Genomic DNA, 23123 nt, shown 5'->3' with positions numbered 1-23123 from the left:
TCTTAAATTTGGCTGGTTGAAACCTGCAGAAACCCTGTTTTAAATCATTAAAATATGTATGATATGTTTTTAACTTTTGTCTTCATGTTGTAGTTGTCTTTTTAATTGTTGGAACTTGACACATTTCCGTGCCTACGCACAATAAACTGTTATCTTATTTTTTTAATCTAGCAGATCTGTTACGGATTACAAATAGCCATTATAATTGGAATAGAGTGTAAAAATATGAAGCTGTATACAGTTACCTTAACACAATGGCGTATTAGGGCCATTGTATTAAAAATAAATAACAACATGGAGCCGCGGAATGGGGTTATATTCGGGGGGTTTTCTACGAAATTACTAAAGTCATAACCGAAACCTTCAGTTAATTGGTAAAAAAAATATGTATATATATTTATTTTTTCCTTTCCTTCTAATAAGATGATAAAATAAATCTGTAAAACTGTATTCATTATAGTCTTCTACTGATCTTTAAATAGCTCACTTTATTGTATTAGTACTATTAGGGCTCGGTACTTATCACACTGACAGTGCAGACCTTTTTTTTTTGTTTTAAACAAAAAATTAAGCGAAAAGTGGAAGAAAAAAAGCAAATGAAATGCTTATTATGGGACAGATTTTCTCCAATTAAATAGGAAAGCAAAACACAATGAAACTACAAAGTTCTTATGCTGCAAATATTTTTTAAATCAGAGGGTTCAAATAAATGTCCCAAAGTAGGTTTTAAAAGACAAAGCTTTTCTTTACTTCCCTTTTCGGAAAACATTTGGAAGTTCATTGAAGTGCATGTCAAGTGTCAGTTCGCAAGAATTCAAAGAATGTTTTGGAAACCCTCGTCATTCCCTTTAATTTTTCCCGGCAACAACTTTGCCATCCATTGTTACCACAGCACAGGTTCTCTGCCTTTTCACAAACAAGAAAACACAGGAAATGAGATTTTAACGATTCGACCATCTGCAAAACAAAGGAGCCGGACGACACCTTTAGAAATGATTTGATGCATGATATGGGGATTAAACATGCTGATAAAAAAAGTATGATTCTGGAACTAACACTAACTCGCCACTTTCTCTTTCCTCTCCCCAAAGCCATCTGCAAACAAGGATGCAGCCTGCAGCATGGGACGTGCAGCGTGCCGGGGGAATGCAAGTGAGTGCCCCCCCCCCCCCGGTTTCTATTGTCTGTTCACCTTACAGTGTGGCTGTCAAGTGATGTAAAATATGCTCCTGTTTGAAAGGAAAGAGGTTAATGAGGATAACAGTGGTGACACAACAGAATGGTGAGGGGGGGGTGTGGGTTGTTGATAACATACCAAGCAGTCTAAACCACCCCCCCACCCATCATAGTTCTGTGAAGTGCCCCGCCATCCCTCCACCTCCATCCCTCAGCTCCACTCTGATCCAGAAGCCATTGTTCTGCTTCCTGTTTCTAAAGCACACACACACAAACACACACACAAACACCCCTCTAATGTCATGTCTGCAGCCCACATCACCTCTTCCTATCCTGGGTCTTGTTATGGCTGGCACTCGCCTGATTCCTCCCAATTATCAGCAGGGGGGGGGGTGTTAACTCAGCTAAACTGACAAGTTTTAATACTTTCAATATTCAAGAATAGAAACATTCACAGACTAAACGCCTAACCCTATTCCGAAAGTGAACACACACTGTGTAAATTAATTATCTCATCACATGACTTCCAACCAGGTGTGGTGCGGTGACTGACAGCACGAAATAACACCTTCTTATAACACTATTTATGTGTTTATATATCTTCTCTGGTGTCGCAAAGAACTCGCCGCGAAATAACTGATTAGTGGAGATTGCAGCTGGCAAATAATGACAAACAGGTAGAAACAGGAGGAAAGAAAGGCTTCTCATATAGTATATTGAGCAGAGTTAGACAAATACTGTCAAATTGTGTCCACAACACAGGGAGAACAGTCCAGTTAAATGACAGTAATATGGCTGCACTGTGGACTATGAGCATTTAAAAAAAGAAAGAAAAAAAGGCTGACAAGGCGTTTGTTGTAGCAGTTATGTGAACAGGAGAGGCATTTAGATTTGATTACATGTGGAGCTTGACTGTACATTTAGACACAGTGGAGCGCGTGAGCTTTAAAAAGCCACACACACACACACACACACAGACTCACAGTGACAAGTATTTGTTGGAAATGGTAGGAGAGGAAAAGAGGCAGAGAGGAGGGTTTTATACTGAGACAGGTTTGATTTAGTTAAGATCTCGTAAAACAAAAAAGGAAGAATAAAGCTGACATTTCTCATTGAAAAATGGCCGGAGGATTGTAAGAGAGAGGAACACCCTGGAATGTGCCTCAACATGTGATTTGGAGATTCATCGAAATCAGTGGCACACACACACACACACACACACACACATACACAGTGCTGAGAAACAGGAAGACGATCATCATCCATCCAACTAGAAGATGGATACAGAGAGAATAAAAGCTCTTTTTGTTGTTGATTTATGTGAGATAATCACATTCGACACACTGACATCATCAGTGTAAATGTGCAGCTGTTAGCGTAGAAGCTAGTTAGCAGCCAGAAATAAAACCATAACACCATAAAAACATTTCACACAACAAGAATGAGAGACTGCAAATGAATCACAATACCTTTTTCTGATGGGTTTCACGTCGGGCCAAATTTAAGCAGATTTTAAGCAAAGTTATGGATTATATAGTCTATATCCTTCGCGTTCCACTTACAGGATTGCTCCGGTGCTGCAGGAAATTTGGTTAGGTTTGGTTGGACTATGGTTAACTGCTCCTCAGATCTCTGCAGGGTAAATCCAGACAGCTAGCTAGACTATCTGTCCAATCGGAGTTTTCTGTTACACGACTATTTTGCAGCGGCTCTGTGCGGAGTTTAGCACCGCCCTTGACAATTCTGATTGGTTTAAAGAAATGCCATTAAACCAGAGCACGTTTTTCTCCAATCCCCTGAATGCTATGTTGAGTAGCCAGACCTTGCTTCAGCGCCTTTTGGAGGAGGGTCTGGCAAAGCGAGACTATGGATAATATCACTAGTCAGGAAAAACAAATTTCACTCCTAACCTTTAGAAATAGCTGTTGACAAAATAATCTTATATTCAATGTCCACTTACAAGCTACTATTTTTTTAGCTTTTAACTCCATTTTGTAGTCATCATCAGTCAATGGAGTTTTGACAGTTTTCATGGAGATGGCTGAGCTGTCATCATCATCATGTGTATGAAACTTCAGCCAACAGTTGATTGTAACACCTTGACCTACAGCAGTGTGCAATGTGTTTGCATTGGATGTGAATCTGTCAAAAGTTTCAGAAAAAACTATCAAGTAGACCTTAAAGGGATAGTTCAGATGTTTGTTCAGTGTGGTTGTATGAGCTACTTCTCCATAGTCAGTGTGTTAGCTCCAGTAGTTTAGTTTAGTTTAGTTTATTTGTTTCACAGAACATAAAAAAATGACATTGAAGAAATACAAAAATACATGTGAGGGTGTGGTAGAAACCTGTAACTCCTTATATAAAAAAACACAACCAAAGTCATACACAAATGTAGACATACAAAATCAAAAATACATGTTACTGTACAGTACAGTAGATGGCAGTCGGCCCGCCCCCAGTATGAAAAATCAGGCAGGAGTACCGACACAGAAAATAAGCAATGTCCAGGAGCAGCAGCTAAACACATTTAGACACCTAAAAACATCTATATCAGTTTAAGTGGACGCTATATTTAGAGTATTTTCAGCGCTTTACCTTACTGTCAGACAGCCCTTTACGACGGGGAACTGAAGCTGTTATCTCTGCTCTCTTTGAAGCCACCAGACTCTTTGACAAAAACGGTCATTTTACCTCACAGAACAAAGGAGTTGCTGCTCTATCGCTGCTTCCATCGGTTAGTTAGTGTTTTTGTGTGACTTTTCACTAGAGATGGTCCGATACCATTTTTTGCTTCTTGATATCGATTCCGATACCTGAACTTGCCTAACGGCTGATACCGAGTTCCGATCCGATACCAGTGTGTTAAAAGATACATATATTATTATGTTTTAACAGAAGTATTCTACTAAACCCGTATGTGATATGATTGCTATCATTGTAGTTAAACCCTTTGTAAAACATGAACAAACACAAACAATAAACACCACATAACCTTTTACTATCCAGATTGACAGTCAGTCATAACAGAAAAGAACAAAAATAAACTACTTTAAAGTAGATTTTCTTCGGGGCTAAATTCGGTGGTATCAAACCCCGGTACTTTCCGATTCTGATACTAGCATTTTAGGCAGCATCAGAGGCTTTTCCGATACTGGTATCACCAAAAGTCACAGTTTGTTAAGGTGTGTAAAATGTGTTTATCTGCTGCCCCCCGTCCACAGCAGGACATTGCTTAGCTTCTGTGTCGGTACTCCTGCCTGCTTCTCCAAACTGGGGGTGTGCCGACCCCCATCTACACACTGACTATGGAGAAGTAGCTCATACAGCCACACTTTAACAGATCTAAACTATAACTATTTAACTATAAATACAATTGAATTGAATTAAACTATACTTTCAAGCTGCGATTATTTTCTCAAACCACTGAGCTTGTTTCTAACCAAATATAAAAAGGTGTCAGAGCTGACAGAAATGATGTCCAAAACTACAAAATTAAGACCAAAGTTGTACTAACCCTGAGTTATTCTTTAGGTAAACAATACAATGACATAGACTGAACACATTAGGATTAATGTAATGTCAGAGAAAGTGAAAGAGAGCAAAAGAGAAATAGAGACTGAAGGGGTTAAACACAGAGAAAATGAAAGAGAGAGAAACAGCCTGGCTGAGGAAAACGTTTGGTATCTTGTTTCTTACACACAGCGCATTCACAACCTACGCTCCCTCATGTGACACTACTAAACATGTAGCTAGGCAACAGCGGGCTAAGTCCGTCCGCTGGATTTTGGGCGCGAGGCTTGCCTGTAAATAATTCAGCGGTCCCTCACACACACAGAGACACACACAGAGACACACGGGCCCCTCTACCTCTACCAGTGCCCTGCCGGCCCGTCCTCTGGGTGTGGTTTGTCTGAGGGGCAGCAGTGGAGCGGGGGTTTGTGGGCAGGCGGGATATTTTCGTCTCCGGCTGGCCACCGCGGCCCCCCTTCCATTGATGGGATGGCAGCAGCCCGGCGACGGGGCTTGTGGGTAATGCCACCCTTGGCCTGTGGCTGCTCTCCCACACTGCAGCCAGACAGACTGTCCACACTGCTACCGCTGCTGCACGGCTGACAGTGTGCAGGGCACCGCCGCCCCAGACCGCAGTGCCGGACAACACCACATACTGTAGTAAACAATACACAGCACTGTCAAACACACACACATGCACATATCACACCGAGCTAAATCAGATTAAAGTTGTTGCGGTCGTGCATGCAGTTAAAGGCGTTTCAGCTTACAAATGGTGCTTGACACAAAAAGTTGTCGTGCATGCTTTCACATAAGCAAACCTAGGTCCTTTATATGTGACTCTTTGTTCATGAGTGTCTCATAAATGAACTACCCATATACTGTAGACTTTTCTAGCTCATATATAGTGTGATAGGTGATTAAAGGTCCCAGATTATAAAAAAATAAAAAAGCAAAGCCATCTGCACTAACAGAAAACAGTAGAGATTATTGAAATATGTCGTCGTATGCAATTTGGATAAATAGACACATATTAGTTGATTCCAAAAAAAACAGGACTGACATTCAAAAGCCAGCCTCCAGTCTGCCACTGTCCCAGGCTTCCCAGCGTACTGCAGAACACTATACTGCTGCTGGGAGTGTTTGGTCGGCGTCCATTTTGAAGTGTTTGTGAGCCGGAGTGGAGGCACAGTGGTGGGTGGGGGGGGGTGTTGGTCGTGGGTTGCTCCCCAAAATAGCCCCGACGAAGAAATGACAGGACAGGTGGGGCAAGGTTAGCACTGGCCTTGGAATAACAGAGTGCTGCCATAAACCAACAGATTAGCTAACCCTTCGCTGGCCTCCCCTTCGAGAGGACTAACCCCTCGCTCCACAAACCCCTCGTTCCGCTCATTCCAAGTCTGACCTCCACTGAGCTGGCGACACAGGCAGAGGGCCCGAGAGAAGACACACGACACGACACAACTGCAACAAAAAAAAGCTTCTTAGCAAGTCATGTTTGTCTTTTAGGGAGTGCTTAGCGTGTTATTATTGGATAAAACAAGCAATTTAAAGATGTTGGGAGATACTTGGGATCTTGGGACATGCGATGGACATATCACACACACGCGCACACACACACACACACACACACACACACACACACACACTAGGGCTGCACGATATGAGTAAAATATGTGATATGCGCTAACGTTGAATATCGCAATAACGATATCACTTGCGATAGCTAAATATATTAGTGTACTCAGTTCTGCATTTCTGCTGCTTTCTGTATTCTGCTAAAATACAACAAATTGCTTGTTGAATTAAAAACAAACGAAAGGAAATCATTTCCATTTTATTGAACACATTGAACACTGAATTGAATATAAAAGGCACCACTAAAAAAAAAGTGCAGTTTTCTACCGATATTTTCTTTCAACTAACACAAAATAAATCTCAGTGTCTCTCGCGACATGTCGCAGCCTTTAGCGATGCGTTTATTGCACAAGTTGATATCGCGATGACGATAAAAAAAAGATATATTGTGTGCGCACACACACTATTCTCTTTGCTCAGGAATGTCCCCTGGCACTGTGTGTTCTAAGATTAGGAGCAGCAAACGTGTCATCCACCCTGATGAAGACGTTCTGTCGGCCGTTTATTGCTGTGACATTTGGCTGCGACTCAATCAACTCTCCTGTGTTCTCTGGACATTTCTACTCCATTTTATTATCTTATTATCTGGGGACGTTTCACTGGCATGCTGCCCCGACATTGAGCGCTCCTCTGTGTTTTCACACGTTGTAAAAGTATTAACTTGTCTATTATCACTACATAACTATCGCTGTTTTTCATGGCCGACTTCCGCTGCGTTATTAAGTGCATCTGTGTGCGTGATATGCCCTCAGGCTGGAGCTGTAAACTAGAACACATTGTCAGTGTGTCGGTGAAATAAGAGGCACTTATTTCTGCATAAGCATTCAAGTATTTCACTGATGTAAAAGCAATATTAAAACAGTGGAAATAATTACTTCATTTCAAGTAATTAAGCATTTACATTTTAGTAAAATATACCTGTGTATACCTTGTTTTGCCGTTACGGGGAAAGTACTTCCTCCCATCTCTAGTTTGGGGTTTCAGATCACTTCCAGAAAGAAAGAAGAAAGGAATTAAGATAGGAAAGAAGGTAGTGCTGCTGGCGCGTCTGTGCTTTGTTCCGCCATGCGCCATACCACACCAGGAGCGTCTCAGAAAGCCTCCGGAACGCAGCGCAGATGCGCCCAGTGAAAAATAGCGGTTAGTCGACTAAGATCTGTTTAGTCGATTTTTTCTATGTTTTTTCCATGCTGAATGATTTCCAAGAAACTTATGAGTACATCTCTGGTAAACCAAAGTGGGGCTTTTGCATGATTATTTGTGGAGAAACTCACTTTTACAGATTTTACTAATCGACTAGTCAATAAAAAATGGTATGAGGCTGAGTCGAATAAGAATTTCTTTTGTTGAGGACAAACCTAAAAGAAGGAAAGAAATACATTGAAGTACCAGTATTCCTCCCAGGTATATAGTATATATCCCTGATATAAACTAACTGTCCCTCTAGCCAAGAAAAACACTTACAAACTCCTTCATTGCCACTTCCATAAACATCTTCAATAAAAAAAAATAATGACGCACACAAACACTGTCACTTTGCACACATACATTGTATTTTTTTTACAGTGTCAATTAATTTATAAGCTTTGCATGTTTACTGTCCGAGTGTACGTTTACTGTTCGAGTTTTGTTTTTGCACGGTATGTTGAGGCCACGTCTAAGATGATTTTTCCATCATGAGAGACAATAAAGTTTTCTGCATCTGAATCTGAATGTGCGGTGTGTTGCAGGTGTAACTACGGCTGGCAGGGCCCGCTCTGTGACGAGTGCCTGCCGTATCCCGGCTGTGTTCACGGTACCTGCAACGAGCCCTGGCAGTGCACCTGTGAGAAGAACTGGGGCGGTCTGCTCTGTGACAAAGGTCAGATCTCTTTTTTTCTGCTGCACAATGTTTCCATATCTATCTTTTGGATATCTTTTTTATTTAAACAGATTACAATAGTGTACACAAGATTTACTATATACAAGATTTAAACAAAAGTGCCAAGTAGACCTAAAACACTAAAGCAAGATTCCAAAAATGTTTTTTCTAGTGCCCTTAATTTAACGTTTTCAAATCCTCTAGTGGGAGCAAGCTGGACAGTTTTAGATCCTGCTGCAGTGTATTCCAGGTTGAGGGGGCAGAAAAAGAGAAAGCCTTTTTGCCAAGCTCTGTACGAATTGATGGACATTGAAGCTACAAGTGCTAAAAGTCAAAGGCAACTGGACTGGCTTCAGATTCCTGATAACATTTGACCTCTCGTCTAAAAAGGCCTTTCTTCAGGTCATTTGGATAATTCTAGAAGTTAATTTTGGGCATTAAAATGATTTGATTTCAAAGACTAACAGATATTGGTTTCCATTGTTTTTCCATGCAGTCCTAAAAGCATTAAGCAGAAACTTGCTGTGGTTGTACTGATGTGAATATTGTGCAAAATGTTAGTCACCTTGTTTAAAATGAATGAAGACTTGATACTCACTGTGATAGATTTCACAACTCTAATCTATTTTCAAGAGTTTGCCATTTGAATGTCATGCTGTGGAATGGAAAGCAATGTTGTGCAGTTATTGTGAAGTATTTTTTGATTTCCAGTATATGGGCTAGAACATGCAAGAACACCCGAATGCTCCTTTAAACCTCTCATGAGTGGCATGAGGACACAGTGTTATTGGTCCAAATGCAGAACACTAAAATAGAAATTACTTTTTTCTGTAAATATGTTCCTACGTTGTGTTCCTTGTAACCCACAATCATATGATCTGGGAGGGGGAAAAAATGAAATGGAACCTCTAACAGCAAGTTATTATGTACGGCTGTTAAACACAGAGCTGCAGCATAATGAGAAGTAAAAGCATTTCAATTATGTTTTTGTCAGATAAGATTTTATACACAACAATTGTTCCATCACTTAGCGGTCTGGTATCTTCTGCCCTAAATGTCACTGTGGCAAGATGTCAGGGTTTTTCCTGCATAAAGGAATTTTTGGTGCCCCCCCCCCAAAAAAAAAAAAAAAAGAAGAGGTTTTTAGCCAATCCCAAAGGAAAATCACCAGCACCAAAATTTCAAGAATTGAGAATAAAAAAGCAATTTCCCTCCTCTCCAAATGTGTTCAAGAGCAAGTTACCAAACAACTGTTAAACAAGCAGAACATAACCTTGAATATGAGAGCTAATCTCAGTTTTATAATATTTAAAAAAACAAATCCAAAAAAAACTCATTGCCTTTACTGTAGATCATCCTTACTGCCTTGTGTAGTCTCTCCCCCAAAAGGCCCATTCTGAGCCAGGAAAACCCCTGGTCGGGTGTAATTTGTTAACTGTGTGTGTGACATCGACGCACACAGAGTGGGTCACATCAGTGTTCTTTGCTGTGCAGACCTGAACTACTGTGGGACCAACCGGCCCTGTAAGAACGGAGGCACGTGTATGAACACAGAGCCAGACGAGTATAACTGCGCCTGTCCAGACGGCTACTCTGGCAAGAACTGCGAGATCGGTGAGTCTCTAAGGAAAAGACAAGAAAAAAACAGCTCCCAAATCCAGGTTTCTCCGCCACGCTCAGAGGAGCTGATGGAAGATTTATGAGCATTCCTACTTTTTTTTTTTTTTCTCTAGCGGAGCACGCCTGTGTTTCCAACCCCTGTGCCAGCGGGGGAACGTGCCATGAAGTCCCATCAGGCTTTGAGTGTCACTGTCCAGCAGGCTGGTCCGGGCCGACCTGTGCTAAAGGTGAGGGGGGCAATGAGATCTAGCATCTTCTGTTCTGTTATGTGTCACCTCTCGATGCTCCGCATCAGGAGCTTTGTGCTTCTGTTTGGGAGTTAAACTAGATCTTTTTCACTTCTAATCCCTTATAATCACACTAAGGTCAGGACGTTGAGGTTCTGTCCTCAGAAGTTATTTTCTGGAAGTTTGGGGATTTGAACAACCTGTTTGGATATTTTTTAGGAGTAATTTCTTAAAATGTGATGTTTTTTATCCCAAAAATAAAGTTACTTTTTTTTATTAAATGACAGGATTTAGTATTATTCCAACTGATTTTTATTCCTGGCAGTATGTAGTTTACAGCATTTTTTCTGAGTGGTTTTATGATTGAAGTTAGTTTAGTTTATTAGAGGATCCTAATTAGCTGTGCCCTTAAGCACAGCTAATCTTCCTGGGGTCATTACTTAAAAACATACATTCAGCATTTCAGTCTACATAACTCAACACATTTAAAAACATACATTTTTTGGAAGTTACAGTATTTCGTAAGTTAGGAACAAAGGTAACACTTTACTTGAAGGTACTGTATCTACATAAGAGTGACATGACATTGTCATGAACACATGACACTGAACCCTAACTCTAACCTTAACCATAACTTGTCATGACAAAAACCGAATGACACTAAAAGAAGCGTTATGTCATAAACGTTTATGACTTGTTTATAATGTTTATGACACGTTCATGACAGTGTCATGTCACTCTTATGTAGCTACCTTCAAGTAAAGTGTAACCAGAACAAAACTAAACAGGCTAATTTTACCAGTTTAAATGTTGCGACTTAAAGAGAAAAGAGACTGATTGAGTATGCAAACCTAACTCAGCGTCACCCGTGTTAGCTGGAGTATGAGTTTTTCTTAAGTGATAAAGGCTTCAACATCTGTCTGGTATGTATTTCAGACACAGATGAGTGTGCCTCCAGCCCCTGTGCTCAGGGCGGAACCTGCATGGACATGGAGAACGGCTTCGAATGTCTCTGCCCTCCACAGTGGACGGGCAAGACCTGCCAGATAGGTACGTCTCACTGAGGGATTGACTAATCAAAGATATCATGAGATGCTTTGTACATTTAAAGGAGGCTCATTTGTGTACATCTGATGATTGTAAAATATCACGGGGCAAATTGTCCAATTTGATCCGCAACATTTTTAAGGGAAAAAATGTTTTAAATTGATGTATTTTGTGTAATCCTGATTCCCTGATTCAACACATTGTTGCATGTTGGATGATGTTTTGCTGTGATAAAGCTGGTGTGTTTCTGTGTGTTGCACCTACAGTGAATGCCATGCGTCCGAATTCATTCCAGGAATCCCATTTACTTGCATAGTTACAACATATCTGGGTGTTTGTTTATCTGCCGTGTCGTTTAACCAGTAGTGTTACTGCAGGAGGGTCACTGATTTCAAATGAGTGTGTGTGTGTGTGTGTGTGTGTGTGTGTGTGTGTGTGGGTGGGTGGGTGTGTCGAGCCAGGTGACTTGAGTAAAGCTAAAAATAACCTCTCGCCTGGCAACTGCTAGCCTTGGGACAAAATATACTCCTGCAGGGGGTTATCTTTGGCTCCAGACTGGGCGTAACAGGTTGTATGTACGCTACGGTGAAGCGACGCCACCCCCTCCGACCTCTGCCAGGAAACACTTTATAACCTATAAACACGCGCGGGAAGCAACCGAAATGCTTCGGTTTGTGTTACAGATTCTGTTCTTCTCTGAGCACTTCCCCTTTTCAGAGAGCGGGGTGGTACCTGGAAGAGAGCAGGGTGACGAGGAGGGGCAGTGGTAGTGGGGGGAGGTTGGGTTTTTGGGAATGGGTTGGGGGTGTTTAGTTTCAGCAGACTAACAGGTGCCGCCTACCTCCTGGGAGTAGTATTAATGCACTGTGTCGGTTTATAGTGAGCGCGGCGGCGTGGTGGGCGCGGTGATAGCTGCCTCTGAAACTGACCACTTGGAATGCCGCAGGTTGGCCTTTAGGGAATGCAATAGAATGACATTAACCCTGAAGGGGTGGGGGGGGGGAATAGAGCAGTGGGGGAGATGGAAACCCTGTCAGACATGAACTTCACCCTGTAAATGTTCTGGCAATTTGACATGTTTGAAAAAGTCCCATAAATGTCATGAATCTGACTACATGGTACCAAGTAACCATAAATAAATTGATCTGGTCACGTTAACAGAAAGGCTTAAATATGCATATTAAAAGATCTAAATGTTCCACATTGTTTTGGATTGGTTTTGCTAATGAGGAGAAACAGAAGAAGGACTTGGAAAAAAAAACAATCATTGAGCTGTCCTTTACTGATGCACCCTTTAAAACTTAAATATCGTGCAAGCATTGCACCTCTTTTCAAAACAGTCATTATGGAACATTTCTGTAACGGAGGTCGTAGTTGGAAAGTTTTGTAGCAGGTAAATAAAACCAGCAACGTTACAGACACAACAACAAACAGTTGGTAGTTAGAGCTCAGAAAAGACCTATAATCTTCAGCCGTGATTTCAGTGTGTTGTACGACATGAAGCTACGCTTGGTGACGGGGCTTCTCAGCAGGTTCTCAGCTCTCTCATTCATTCTCTTTGTGTCTCTCGTCTCCATTTTGCAGACGTTAATGAGTGTGCGGGGAAGCCTTGCCTCAATGCTTACTCTTGCAAAAACTTGATTGGTGGATATCACTGTGCCTGCTTTCGTGGATGGGTTGGCCAGAACTGTGACACCAGTTAGTATCAATCCAGCTACTTATTAGCCTCCAGCCTCTTTCCATTTGCCTGTAGCACCGTTAGCCCCGAGGCCTGTTCTCCTCGCTGGCTAGCTTCTGTTCTACTAGCTCCTTCTCGCTTCTCATTCATTTATCAGTCGTTCTAAAATGTTTCTGTGTCCATATTCGAAGATACATTACAATATATTATAATACTGAACAGTAATCAATTGAATCAATTTCAATCAATTTAACCACGACAACCACTACAACCACCCAGCTACAGCTTCCCTTAGGCTTTGACAACAATGGCCAGTTGTTGCTGGCAATGCTAGCAAAAATAATCGTAGCCCTTTTTTTGCCTAATACACTATCTAGTACAGTAGTTTATCTTATGTACAGAAAATATGTGTTATTGCCGCTCCCATAAGGCTTTGACAACAAGCTAATGGCTACTCATATGTTGTAGCTGAATGCTAGCAAAATAATCTGTGCTTTTTCTTGTATAAAATGGCAAGTTTTTTAAATTCTACTATGTAGTACAGTGGTAATAAATATTGTACAGCTCCCATTGGGCTTTGATAGCATGCTAATGACTAAGACCCATGGACTTTTTCTTGTTTAAATATTACCTGACGCTAAAGTTGTAAGTACTCATTAATCTCGCCACAGAAACATGTTTTACTACAGCCCCATGAGGCTTTGACAGCATGCTAATGTTTGAGACTTGTGGATTTTATATTGTTGAATGCTAAAAACTAAAATCTAGGCCTTTTCATGGGTGCAAAAACAACAGTAACATGTTGTGGCTGAAACCCTGTATAGGAAAATGAATTAAAGATGCCAGTAGAACAGAGGCTAGTTAGCCCAGAGTTCTGGACTTCAGCTCTCCATTCATAATCCTTTCTCTTGCCTCTCAGACGGCTGTTGATGCCTGCCACACCCTGCCCAAAATTCTTCTAAGCTATAAAACTGAACTTTTGCCTTTTTCCTAAATGTTGTAAATCTTTTTTAGAGGAAATCTTGAAGGGTAGTTTTAACTTATGTAGTTTGGTTTCATTGCATGTTCTCACTGCACCTCTGCATCTGCATCTAACATTTCCTCAGGCATGGATCACTTTGCTTTTGGTTGTGTTGACCACTTTGTCTGTAGCAGCTGCATGTTCCAGCACTAATGCCTGCTCCACAACTCAAACCTGATGATTTCTCTGTGTCTTTTCTTCTCAGACATGAACAGCTGCCATGGTCAGTGTCAGAACGGAGGGACCTGCAAGGTGAGCTTTCATAAACACTGAGATCTGTTACATTTTTTTTTATGTTTGAATGTAACATGATGCGGTAATGGAGTTGGAACAAGATTACAGATGATCCCAAGTACTTGTCAGACCTTGATGATTTTATAGCTCTCAATATCCCCAAATCACTGTCCTGCCCAGTGTTGATGTTGTGAAACTCAACAGTGTCCATAAAAGAGCCTTTGAACACATCACAACACTGAGAGCTGGGAGGATGTTTGGGGATTTACACGTGCTGTTGGGTGCTTGTTTTTCTTTAATAATAAAGGACACTTCTCACTTTATCTGAAAATAATTATACATTTGAAGCCCTGCCTCTTTGATTATCTGCATCTGAGTGAAATGTAATGTGTATGTTTGTTTTTGTTTCAGGAGGTGGCCAGAGGCTACCAGTGTGTTTGCCAGGCGGGATTCGTGGGTCGCCACTGCGAGGTTCAGAGAAACCGCTGTGCCAGCAGTCCGTGTAGGAACGGTGGGCGCTGCCATGCCCTGCTGGAGGGCTTCGTGTGTGAATGCCCGCAGGGCTTCGCTGGTACAACCTGTGAGGTGAGGATAGTATAAGATACACAGGGAGAGAACGATTGGTGCGTACACTCGCACATAGTCTTCATCGACGACGTTTCATTTATGGGATAGTTCCCGTGCCGCCAGAGGATCGGCCGGATGTCCCTTATTTTCTGCCTGATGTCCGTCACCTTTCACTTTCTTTGTGTTGGTGTTCTAAACCATGGTGGATTTATGAGGACTATGGTTAACTGCTCCTCAGATCTCTGCAGGGTAAATCCAGACAGCTAGCTAGACTGTCTGTCCAATCTGAGTTTTCTGTTGCACGACTAAAACAACTTTTGAACGTACACGTTCCACCACAAGTTCCTTACAGAGGTTACGCCGCCCAAGGCGATTGTGATTGGTTTAAAGAAATACCAATAAACCATCAAGATGTTTTTTTCCCCATCTCGAAATGCTGTGTGGACTAGCCAGATCTTCATCCGTAGCGCTGTGGAGGAAGGTCTGGCTATGTGATACAACTCACCTCTACCTCCCTGTTTTCCATCTGTAGGTGCAGAATGACCCGTGCAGTCCGAACCCATGTCAAAATAAGGCCCAGTGCCACAGTCTGATGGGAGACTTCTACTGCAGCTGCCCGGACGATTACGAGGGCAAAACGTGTTCGGAGCTAAAGGACCACTGCAAGACCAACCATTGTCAAGGTAACACCACACCTGGAGGATCCTTGATATCTGTATATGTCTTCAAGATATATTTTAATTGTGGATGTCTAGTAGAAACAAAGCTACTTGAGCAGGAATGGATAAAAGAAAAGGGTCTTTTGAATGGCAAGTTGAGTTTCAAAGCCCTTTCAGATGGTTCTCTCTACAAGACTATGTTTAGTTAGTAAGTAGTAAGTTATTTTAATGTACTGACTGATGTGAACTGAGTTACCACGGAGAAGTCTCAAATACCATTTGAGCATTAATAAACTGAAAAATATCTTTTAAAGTACATTGAGAAACAATGATTAATTTGCGATTATTGCGAGTTAACTAGGACACTCATATGAGTAATCGCAATTTAAAATTATAATCGATTGACAGCCCTAATTTGAATTAACCAGCTGTGGATGTTAAGAGACACATACTCTCTATTCCAACTTTCTGCCATGCTGATCTCTTTTTCTCTTCTGTCGCTCCAAGTGATTGACAGTTGCACGGTAGCCGTGGCTACCAACGACACCCAAAAGCGTGTGTGGCACATCTCATCCAATGTGTGCGGTCCCCATGGCCGCTGCATCAGCCTGCCTGCCGGGAACTTCAGCTGCTCCTGTGAGCCGGGATTCACTGGCACCTACTGCCACGAGAGTGAGTCATTATTAGCTCAACACACACACACACACACACACACACACACACACACACACACACACACACACACACACACAAACAGACTATATTTATCATCAGTTACCATCACTGGCAACCACATGAATCTTACAGTAATTCAGACTTCAGTTTCACTAATCATCACTCTCTCAGTTTAGTAAAACAAAAACATGGATGCTTTTTAAAATCTGTGTTCTCAACATCAAACTAAACTAAATCTTGGTTTTTATATATTTATATAATATGTTTGTTTTTTTTTACCTCTGATGTGTCAAAAAGACCAAAACGTATTGGCTGAAATTTTATTTGGTAACATCTAAGTCACAAAGCTGATGCTCAGACAGTTCATCAAATAATAAGAACAAAACAAACATAGGCAAAAATCAGGAATATTTTGAATTCTTTAGAGTTTATGCTTTTTGAAAATTTAACAACTAATTAAAAAATGTAATAAATAACTTGCCATCTCTCTGCCTGCAGACATTAACGACTGTGCATCATCTCCCTGTAAGAACGGAGGTACTTGCATCGATGGGATCAACTCCTTCCAGTGTTTCTGCCCAGACGGCTGGGAGGGCAGTCTGTGTGATGTTGGTGAGTGTGTGTGTGGGGGTGTGTGGGTATCTGTGTGTCTGTGGGTGTCAAGGATTCAAACAGTTGTGTGTTTATGGTCTAATCATCTCAGCTGGACTTTAGCCGTTATATTGTTGGCAAGTTTCATTTATATTAAAACATCAGATTTTATAAACTACATGTGTTTTGTGTGCAGAAATCTTAATTTGTAAAGTAACTAGTAACTAAAGCTGTCTGATGAATGTAGTGGAGTAAAAAGTACAATATTTCTCTCTGAAATGTAGTGGAGTAGAAGTAGAAAGTGGCATGAAAAGAAAAGACTCAAGTAAAGTATAAGTACCTCAACATTTGTACTTAAAGTACAGTACTTGAGTAAATGTACTTAGTTCCATTCCACCACTGGAGAATCTATCAGTGGCCTCCAGCAGCAGACAAACGATCAGCAGTCTGAGAATCTTATGGAAGACCAAACAATGGAGGATTTGTTTTAGAGAGGAAATCAAGCAGGGGAAAATAATGTGGCAACTTGACCAGCTGACTGATTCTAAATCTGTTTTGTACTTAGTTTACAGTAGGGCTGCTTGATTATGGGGGGAAAAAAATCATAATCACAATTATTTTGGGCAATATTTAGATCACGTAGATTTAACACGGTTATTCGTTGACTTTTGTTGAAATTAAAAAACAGTGAAACAAATCAACAGTGAAAAAACCTTGAACTGTGAAATGTCCCAAGACAAAATAATAGTTTACTTCCAAGTTGTAATTTGCAAAAAACAAATTTTTCTCGATTACGTTGTATTTGTGATCGTTAGGAGCTGAAATGGAAATCACGATCAAAATTCAGTTAATTGCACTTTGTTCCAGATGTGAACGAGTGCAACAGGAACCCCTGTCAGAATGGAGGCCAATGTGTCGATCTGCTGAACGACTTCTACTGCAACTGTGTGGACAACTGGAAAGGAAAGACCTGCCACTCGCGTAAGTTCATATGTTAATGTGTTAGGGAAGACATTAATCTATATCCACGACGTTTCATTTCCGGGATTGTTTAGGTGTCACCAGAAATTCAGCCGACCTTCCTCCTGTGTTGTGGAGAAAGGTCTGGCAATGCGAGACTAGGAAGACGTCAAGTGGCTATTGTACATGTGTGTCTGTAGATGTCTTTGTCAGGGTTTCCCAGGGTGTTTTGCCCCACCAGGCCTAAGTCACTGGGAATTATTTTTAAATGTATTTTAAGACTTTTTTAAACTACAGTTACGTAGGGCGGCTTGGTTGGAAACTTAGTCATATTTTTTAACATTTTCCAGTTAGCTTTTAGCACTGACTTAATGTGGGGCCCTATGAAATCTGTCTTAAACCTTTTTTTTGAATTCTTAATTTCGCTATTCCGTCCATGATTCTGTTATCACAGAACGCTGCTCTACATTAATGCTGCCATCAGTCTGACTGGTCCAAGCTGGGCCCCTTAATAGTCTGTGAAAATAATTGTTTTAATTGTTATAGTGCAGAAAATAAGTGAGTGAACAAAAATTGAAGTAGAGCCCATGAGTCTCTGTCCTTAGTTTCCATGTTCTACAACATGTCAGGTCTTACATTTTTTAACTACCTTAGCCTCTTAATCTTCTCTACGTGGCACCGTGCCCTCGCTGGCTGCTGTGCAGGCTTGTTCTTCCTTCTGACGGCGTCTCTGAACTGTGCTTTGGGAGCTGCAGTAATCACTAATCAACACTGGCACAGAGTCAAATGTTTAAAAATCCTTTTCCCATGCTGCCTCGTTTCAGGTGAGAGCCAGTGCGACTCCACTACCTGCAGCAATGGCGGGACGTGTTACGACCATGGAGACTCCTTCCTGTGTAGCTGCCCCTCAGGCTGGGGGGGCAGCACCTGCAACACAGGTCAGGCCAGCTCTCACTGCGCTCTCAATTACGCTGCTCTGCTGATAATTAGGATTGGGTATCGTTTGTGTTTTTTACGATACCGGTGCTAAAGCGATACTTTTAATACGATGCCGGTGCCTAAATGGTCTCTGAACACAAGAAGAGCACAAAACGACAGTCAGCGACATTAAAGAACGGCTTGTTTATGGCAAAGGCCATATGGTCAAAATTAAAGGATTTATTTAATATATCTAATAACAATAACTTATAAGAAAACTTATTTCAATAGTAAATTGCTGTTAAACAACAAAAACAACCACTAGATGGGAAAAGGGTATTTTACAATAACTTTGAATGCACTTACCACGAAAGGCTTACCAGTTTCAAGTAAACACACCGTCTTTGTTGTTTTCGGACAACAGCTTCTGCTGGCTGTTGGACGTCCCGCTGTTGAAATCCAGTGAAATACAGCCACATGGCAGTCCGTTTAGCTGTAAGCATTTTAACCGTGTTTAACCGTTAACTACTAGCTAACGGTAACGGTAAGCTAACTTTACCTGCTGCCAAGTGTAACGTTAGTGTTAACTAGCCTCATGTGCAGTGATGCTTCTGTTGCCTCTAACGTCTGTTTCGGAGAGCAGAGCAGGCATTTAAGTGGCACCGAAATCCGCATTGCTATTCGGTCCGGTAGATACCAGTCGTTTAGGCACCAGTGCCGTATTAGCACCGGGTTTTGTAACCCAACCCCACTGATAATAGTGTCATAATACAATGTGATATTACGTAGTTACGATCTGTCATAGGGCTGCACAATATTTTTTTTTCTACCTTTAACAGGTCGCGAAAGGCTGCGACATATCGCGAATCAAAGACACACTTTGTGTTAGTTAAAAAAAAAATATCAAGAGAAAACTGCACTTTAAAATGTAACTGGCATTACATTTTTTAGTGCTGCCTTTTATATTCAATTCAATGTTCGATGTGTTCGATAAAAGAAAGTTGGAAATGATTTCCTCTCATTTGTTTTAAATTCAACAAACAATTTGTTGTATTTTAGCAGAATACTGAATGCAGCAGAAATGCGGAACAGAGTACTTTAATATCTGTTTACTTATTGCAAGTAAATCTGTGATCGCAGGCCATAGTGCAGCTCTCCCACTGTGGGCTCCTCAGAATCTTTTATAAACAGGAATCTTTGGTTTTGTTTTGTCTTTAGCCAAGAACAGCACGTGCGACTCGGGTCCGTGTGAGAACGGAGGGACGTGTGTCGGAGTGGGAGACGCCTTCAACTGTATCTGCAAGGACGGCTGGGAGGGAGCCACCTGCGCACAGAGTATGTCACTGTTATGCCTACCATACACTAGAAGACTTTTAACAGACTTTGAAAAGACTACAGTCTGACACCACCTCACATCTAAAGACGATCATCTCACATCTAACGTTAACATTAAGTTACATCTAATATGTAAAGACAGGATCTTGCAGGGTCACACATTGCAAGTCCACAACTAGATTTGTTTTGAAAGATTTAACCAAGCTAGCTAGCTACCGCTAGCATGAGCTGGTAGCGGCGAAAACGTTGAAAAAAGCATTAAAAAGTGTTCATTTTCAGTTTCACAAGGGTTAAAGTTGGGTTTAATCACTTTGAACGTAAAAGCTTGGCTGAGTTTAGCTGCCATATATTTAGTGCCGAGTTAGATTAATCAGGGCTTTCCCAAAGATCTTTGTTTAAGTTTGAAATTACGACTCGGATGTTGACATGAATGTGCTTGTGGAACTCCTAAATGTAGCAGGAATAACTGAGAATATTCCTTAATATTTTTAGATACTACTTTTGTGAAAATATATCATGAGCCTGAAACTGTGGGTTAAAAGTTATTTATTCTCACATACGGGGGAAATGACCAGGTTCCAGGTTTAGTCATTTGTTTTCCTTATCTCTCTTGCAGATGTTGACGACTGCAACCCACATCCCTGGTAAGACGCAGTTCTTTTCTTATCATAGTAAAAAAAAAATAATTAGCAGAAATGCAATATTTTCACCTCTGTGGCCACTATCTGTAGAAAGTGCTGTGTTAGTTTTTAAGAGCAGCTGGACAGATAGTTAGCTACAGTTCTCTGGCATGGTGTCAAACATCTCTCTCTGTTTCAGTTGGATTCTTTTTAACTGGTGCTACAAACTGCAGATGTTCACTTGTAGAAACATGTTTTATCTTTTTATTGATCCATTGGATGTCGAGGTGTTCGGTACGAAAGCCCTGTAGACAGATCCCTCTTCCTTAAATAATTTTTCCTTACAGTGTATTGCCTGTTTGGTGTTGATTGGGTTTCCTCTGTTATCTAATTGTAAGTTTAGCTTGACCTTACTTGATCTTGGGCATTGATTCAGCGGAGGCGCTCTGGCATGCAGCCCTAAATTCTAGGAACTATTTATCGCTGCTGGGTGCAGCGTTTATTGATCCTTATAAATGTAGAAACATTAGCTCGGTTGACATTTGCATCTTTTGTGAGTCAGTCTGGATAAACTCCAACAACGTGAGATGCATTGTTTCGACTTGAGAATATAAAACCGAGTGTTTGGAGCAGCTACAGGGTTCACCCAGCGACTCTTTTAAAGATTGTGGATGAAAATGTGAAACACTGAGTTTTTGTTTCTCAGATGTGAGGATTTGCTGATTTTACTCTGACATATATACAGTAATTCAACATCTTTGTGGTTTTGGAACTGGAACTTTGGAATTGAAAAACCTGGGATTTCCCAACAGCTTCTCTGAATCCAAAAGGCTACCCAGGACAAAAGCTCCCCTCCCCCCACGCCCCTCTCCTCCTCACCCGCCTCTACAATGACTGACAGGTGGATTAGTTTTTTGGGAGGAGAAGGCTACGGGAGAGGAGGGGGGGGGTGGGGCAGGAGAGTGTGAAGAGACGGCCCTCTCACCATTCACCGGCCGGGACCTGGGGGGAGCTGTGGGGAGTGGTGGTGTTGGGTGGTGGGGGCTCAGTATGGGGTCAGCAGGGATTTACATATGAAGTCTGGACATTGATCAGGGATCAGCTTCAGCCCTGTGTGGAAACCCTGAATATTATGCTTCACTATAAGGAAGACAATAAAGTTCATAATCAGAGTTTTTCCTTTTTTTTATTTTTACTTCTAGTACATTTAATATCATAAACTTACTTTTGATACTTCAGTACCGTTGCTATCGGATACTTTAAGACCTTTACTCAAGAGATATTCTAAAAGGTGACTTTAACTTCTACCAAAGTCCTTTTCTGGTAAGATACAGTGGTGGAAGAAGTATTCAGATGCTTTACTTAAGTAAAAGTACCAATACCACACTGTAAAAATACTCTGTTACAAGTAAAAGTCCTGCATTGAAAATGTTACTTAAGTAAAAGTATGTAAGTATCATCAGGAAAATGTACTTGATGAAAGTACTCAATGGAGACAAATCCTCCCATTGTAGAAAGTGTAAAGGATCCAAACAGTTGTGTGTTTAATGGTCTAATCATTTCAGCTGGACTTGTAGGCCGTTATAGTGTTGGCTAGTTTTTACTTTATAATAAAACATCAGATGTTATAAACTACATGTGTTTTGTGTGCCAACATCTATATGTGTAAAGTAACTAGTAACTAAAGCTGTCAGAAGTACAAGTACCTCAATATGTGTACTTAAGTACAGTACTTGAGTAAATGTACTTAGTTACATTCCGCCACTGGTAAGATATTTGTACTTTTACTCAAGTATTGCTTTCAAGTACTTTATACAAGACTGCTACAGAGAAGCAGAATGTTTTTCCTCTCAGGGAAGAACTTTGAAGAAACTTCCTTTGTATTTTTTTACCTTTATTTTTTAAATAGTTGTTCTTGTATTCTATCCTATTTATTATTTATTGTATATTCTGTATGTGTGCTGTGTGTCTGATATTTTGCTGCTGTAGTACTGAAATTCCCCAATTTGGGATCAATAAAAGTCGATCTAATCTAATCTATATAATCTGTTTCCCTTTCTGCAGCTACAACGGCGGCGTCTGCGTCGATGGTGTGAACTGGTTCCGCTGCGAGTGTGCCCCGGGGTTCGCCGGACCGGACTGCCGCATCAGTGAGTCCCTGGGAACCCAAGGGGGCGTGTGGAGGGGTCGGGTGGGCAGGGGGTCAGAGGTGGAAAGGCCGCGGCAGGGGAGTGCGAGCCCATTGTCTCAGGGCGACAGATTAGGAAGCCTTTAAGGAAGACGGTGTTAACCTCTCCCCCCTCCGCGCTGAGCCGAGGTCAGAGCCGAGGGTCCGTCAGACGGGTCAGTGCGCTCTCCCGTGGCCCTCTGGGAGAAATCTCTTCAGAAAAGCCCCTTTCACAACCAGAGTGTTATCCAATTGAAGTGTTTCAAGACAAACTGCTCTAAACCCATTGTGCAAAGAAGGATCTCTCTGAATACCGTCGCTCATTGAAGATGTTTGAATATAACATTCAAATCGCTCAAAGCTCAGTTTGTTCCCAGCTGAAGTTTCAGGAAGAGGAAGACCTGAAGGAGAGATCAACGGTGCGAGTTAGACCTGCGTAGGGCTGCACAACATATCGTTTTTTTTTTGTTTTGTTCAACTGGCGCAATAAACATAATGCGAAAGGCTGCGACATATCGCGAAAGACACTCAGAGATTTTTTGCGTTAGTTGAAAGAAAATAGCAGAAAACTGCACTTAAAAATATAACTGTCATTCTTTTTTTAGTTCTGCCTTTTATA

The 23123-nt window shown here is 41.3% G+C and overlaps 1 protein-coding gene across 1 annotated transcript in view; it reads left to right on the top strand.

Annotated features, from left to right (window-relative positions):
* Positions 1 to 22539, top strand: part of LOC144514088 (protein jagged-2-like) — a gene marked incomplete at both ends in the record, with an annotated part of 57626 nt that extends 35087 nt beyond the window's left edge. The window contains 16 exons of the mRNA XM_078245282.1: positions 1092 to 1152; positions 8055 to 8185; positions 9680 to 9799; positions 9919 to 10032; positions 10969 to 11082; positions 12664 to 12777; positions 13984 to 14030; positions 14424 to 14597; positions 15112 to 15262; positions 15746 to 15910; positions 16412 to 16525; positions 17372 to 17485; positions 18289 to 18402; positions 19601 to 19717; positions 20334 to 20361; positions 22402 to 22539. Of these exons, the coding sequence (XP_078101408.1) occupies positions 1092 to 1152; positions 8055 to 8185; positions 9680 to 9799; positions 9919 to 10032; positions 10969 to 11082; positions 12664 to 12777; positions 13984 to 14030; positions 14424 to 14597; positions 15112 to 15262; positions 15746 to 15910; positions 16412 to 16525; positions 17372 to 17485; positions 18289 to 18402; positions 19601 to 19717; positions 20334 to 20361; positions 22402 to 22539 (1816 nt within the window). The remainder of the gene's footprint in view (positions 1 to 1091; positions 1153 to 8054; positions 8186 to 9679; positions 9800 to 9918; positions 10033 to 10968; positions 11083 to 12663; positions 12778 to 13983; positions 14031 to 14423; positions 14598 to 15111; positions 15263 to 15745; positions 15911 to 16411; positions 16526 to 17371; positions 17486 to 18288; positions 18403 to 19600; positions 19718 to 20333; positions 20362 to 22401) is intronic.
* Positions 22540 to 23123: the final 584 nt, after the last annotated feature.

Source organism: Sander vitreus, unplaced genomic scaffold (genome assembly GCF_031162955.1).
Source record: "Sander vitreus isolate 19-12246 unplaced genomic scaffold, sanVit1 ctg446_0, whole genome shotgun sequence".
In the NCBI taxonomy this organism is placed as follows: domain Eukaryota; kingdom Metazoa; phylum Chordata; class Actinopteri; order Perciformes; family Percidae; genus Sander; species Sander vitreus.
Note: the sequence above shows the minus strand (reverse complement) of the source record. Positions and strands in the feature narration are given on the sequence as shown.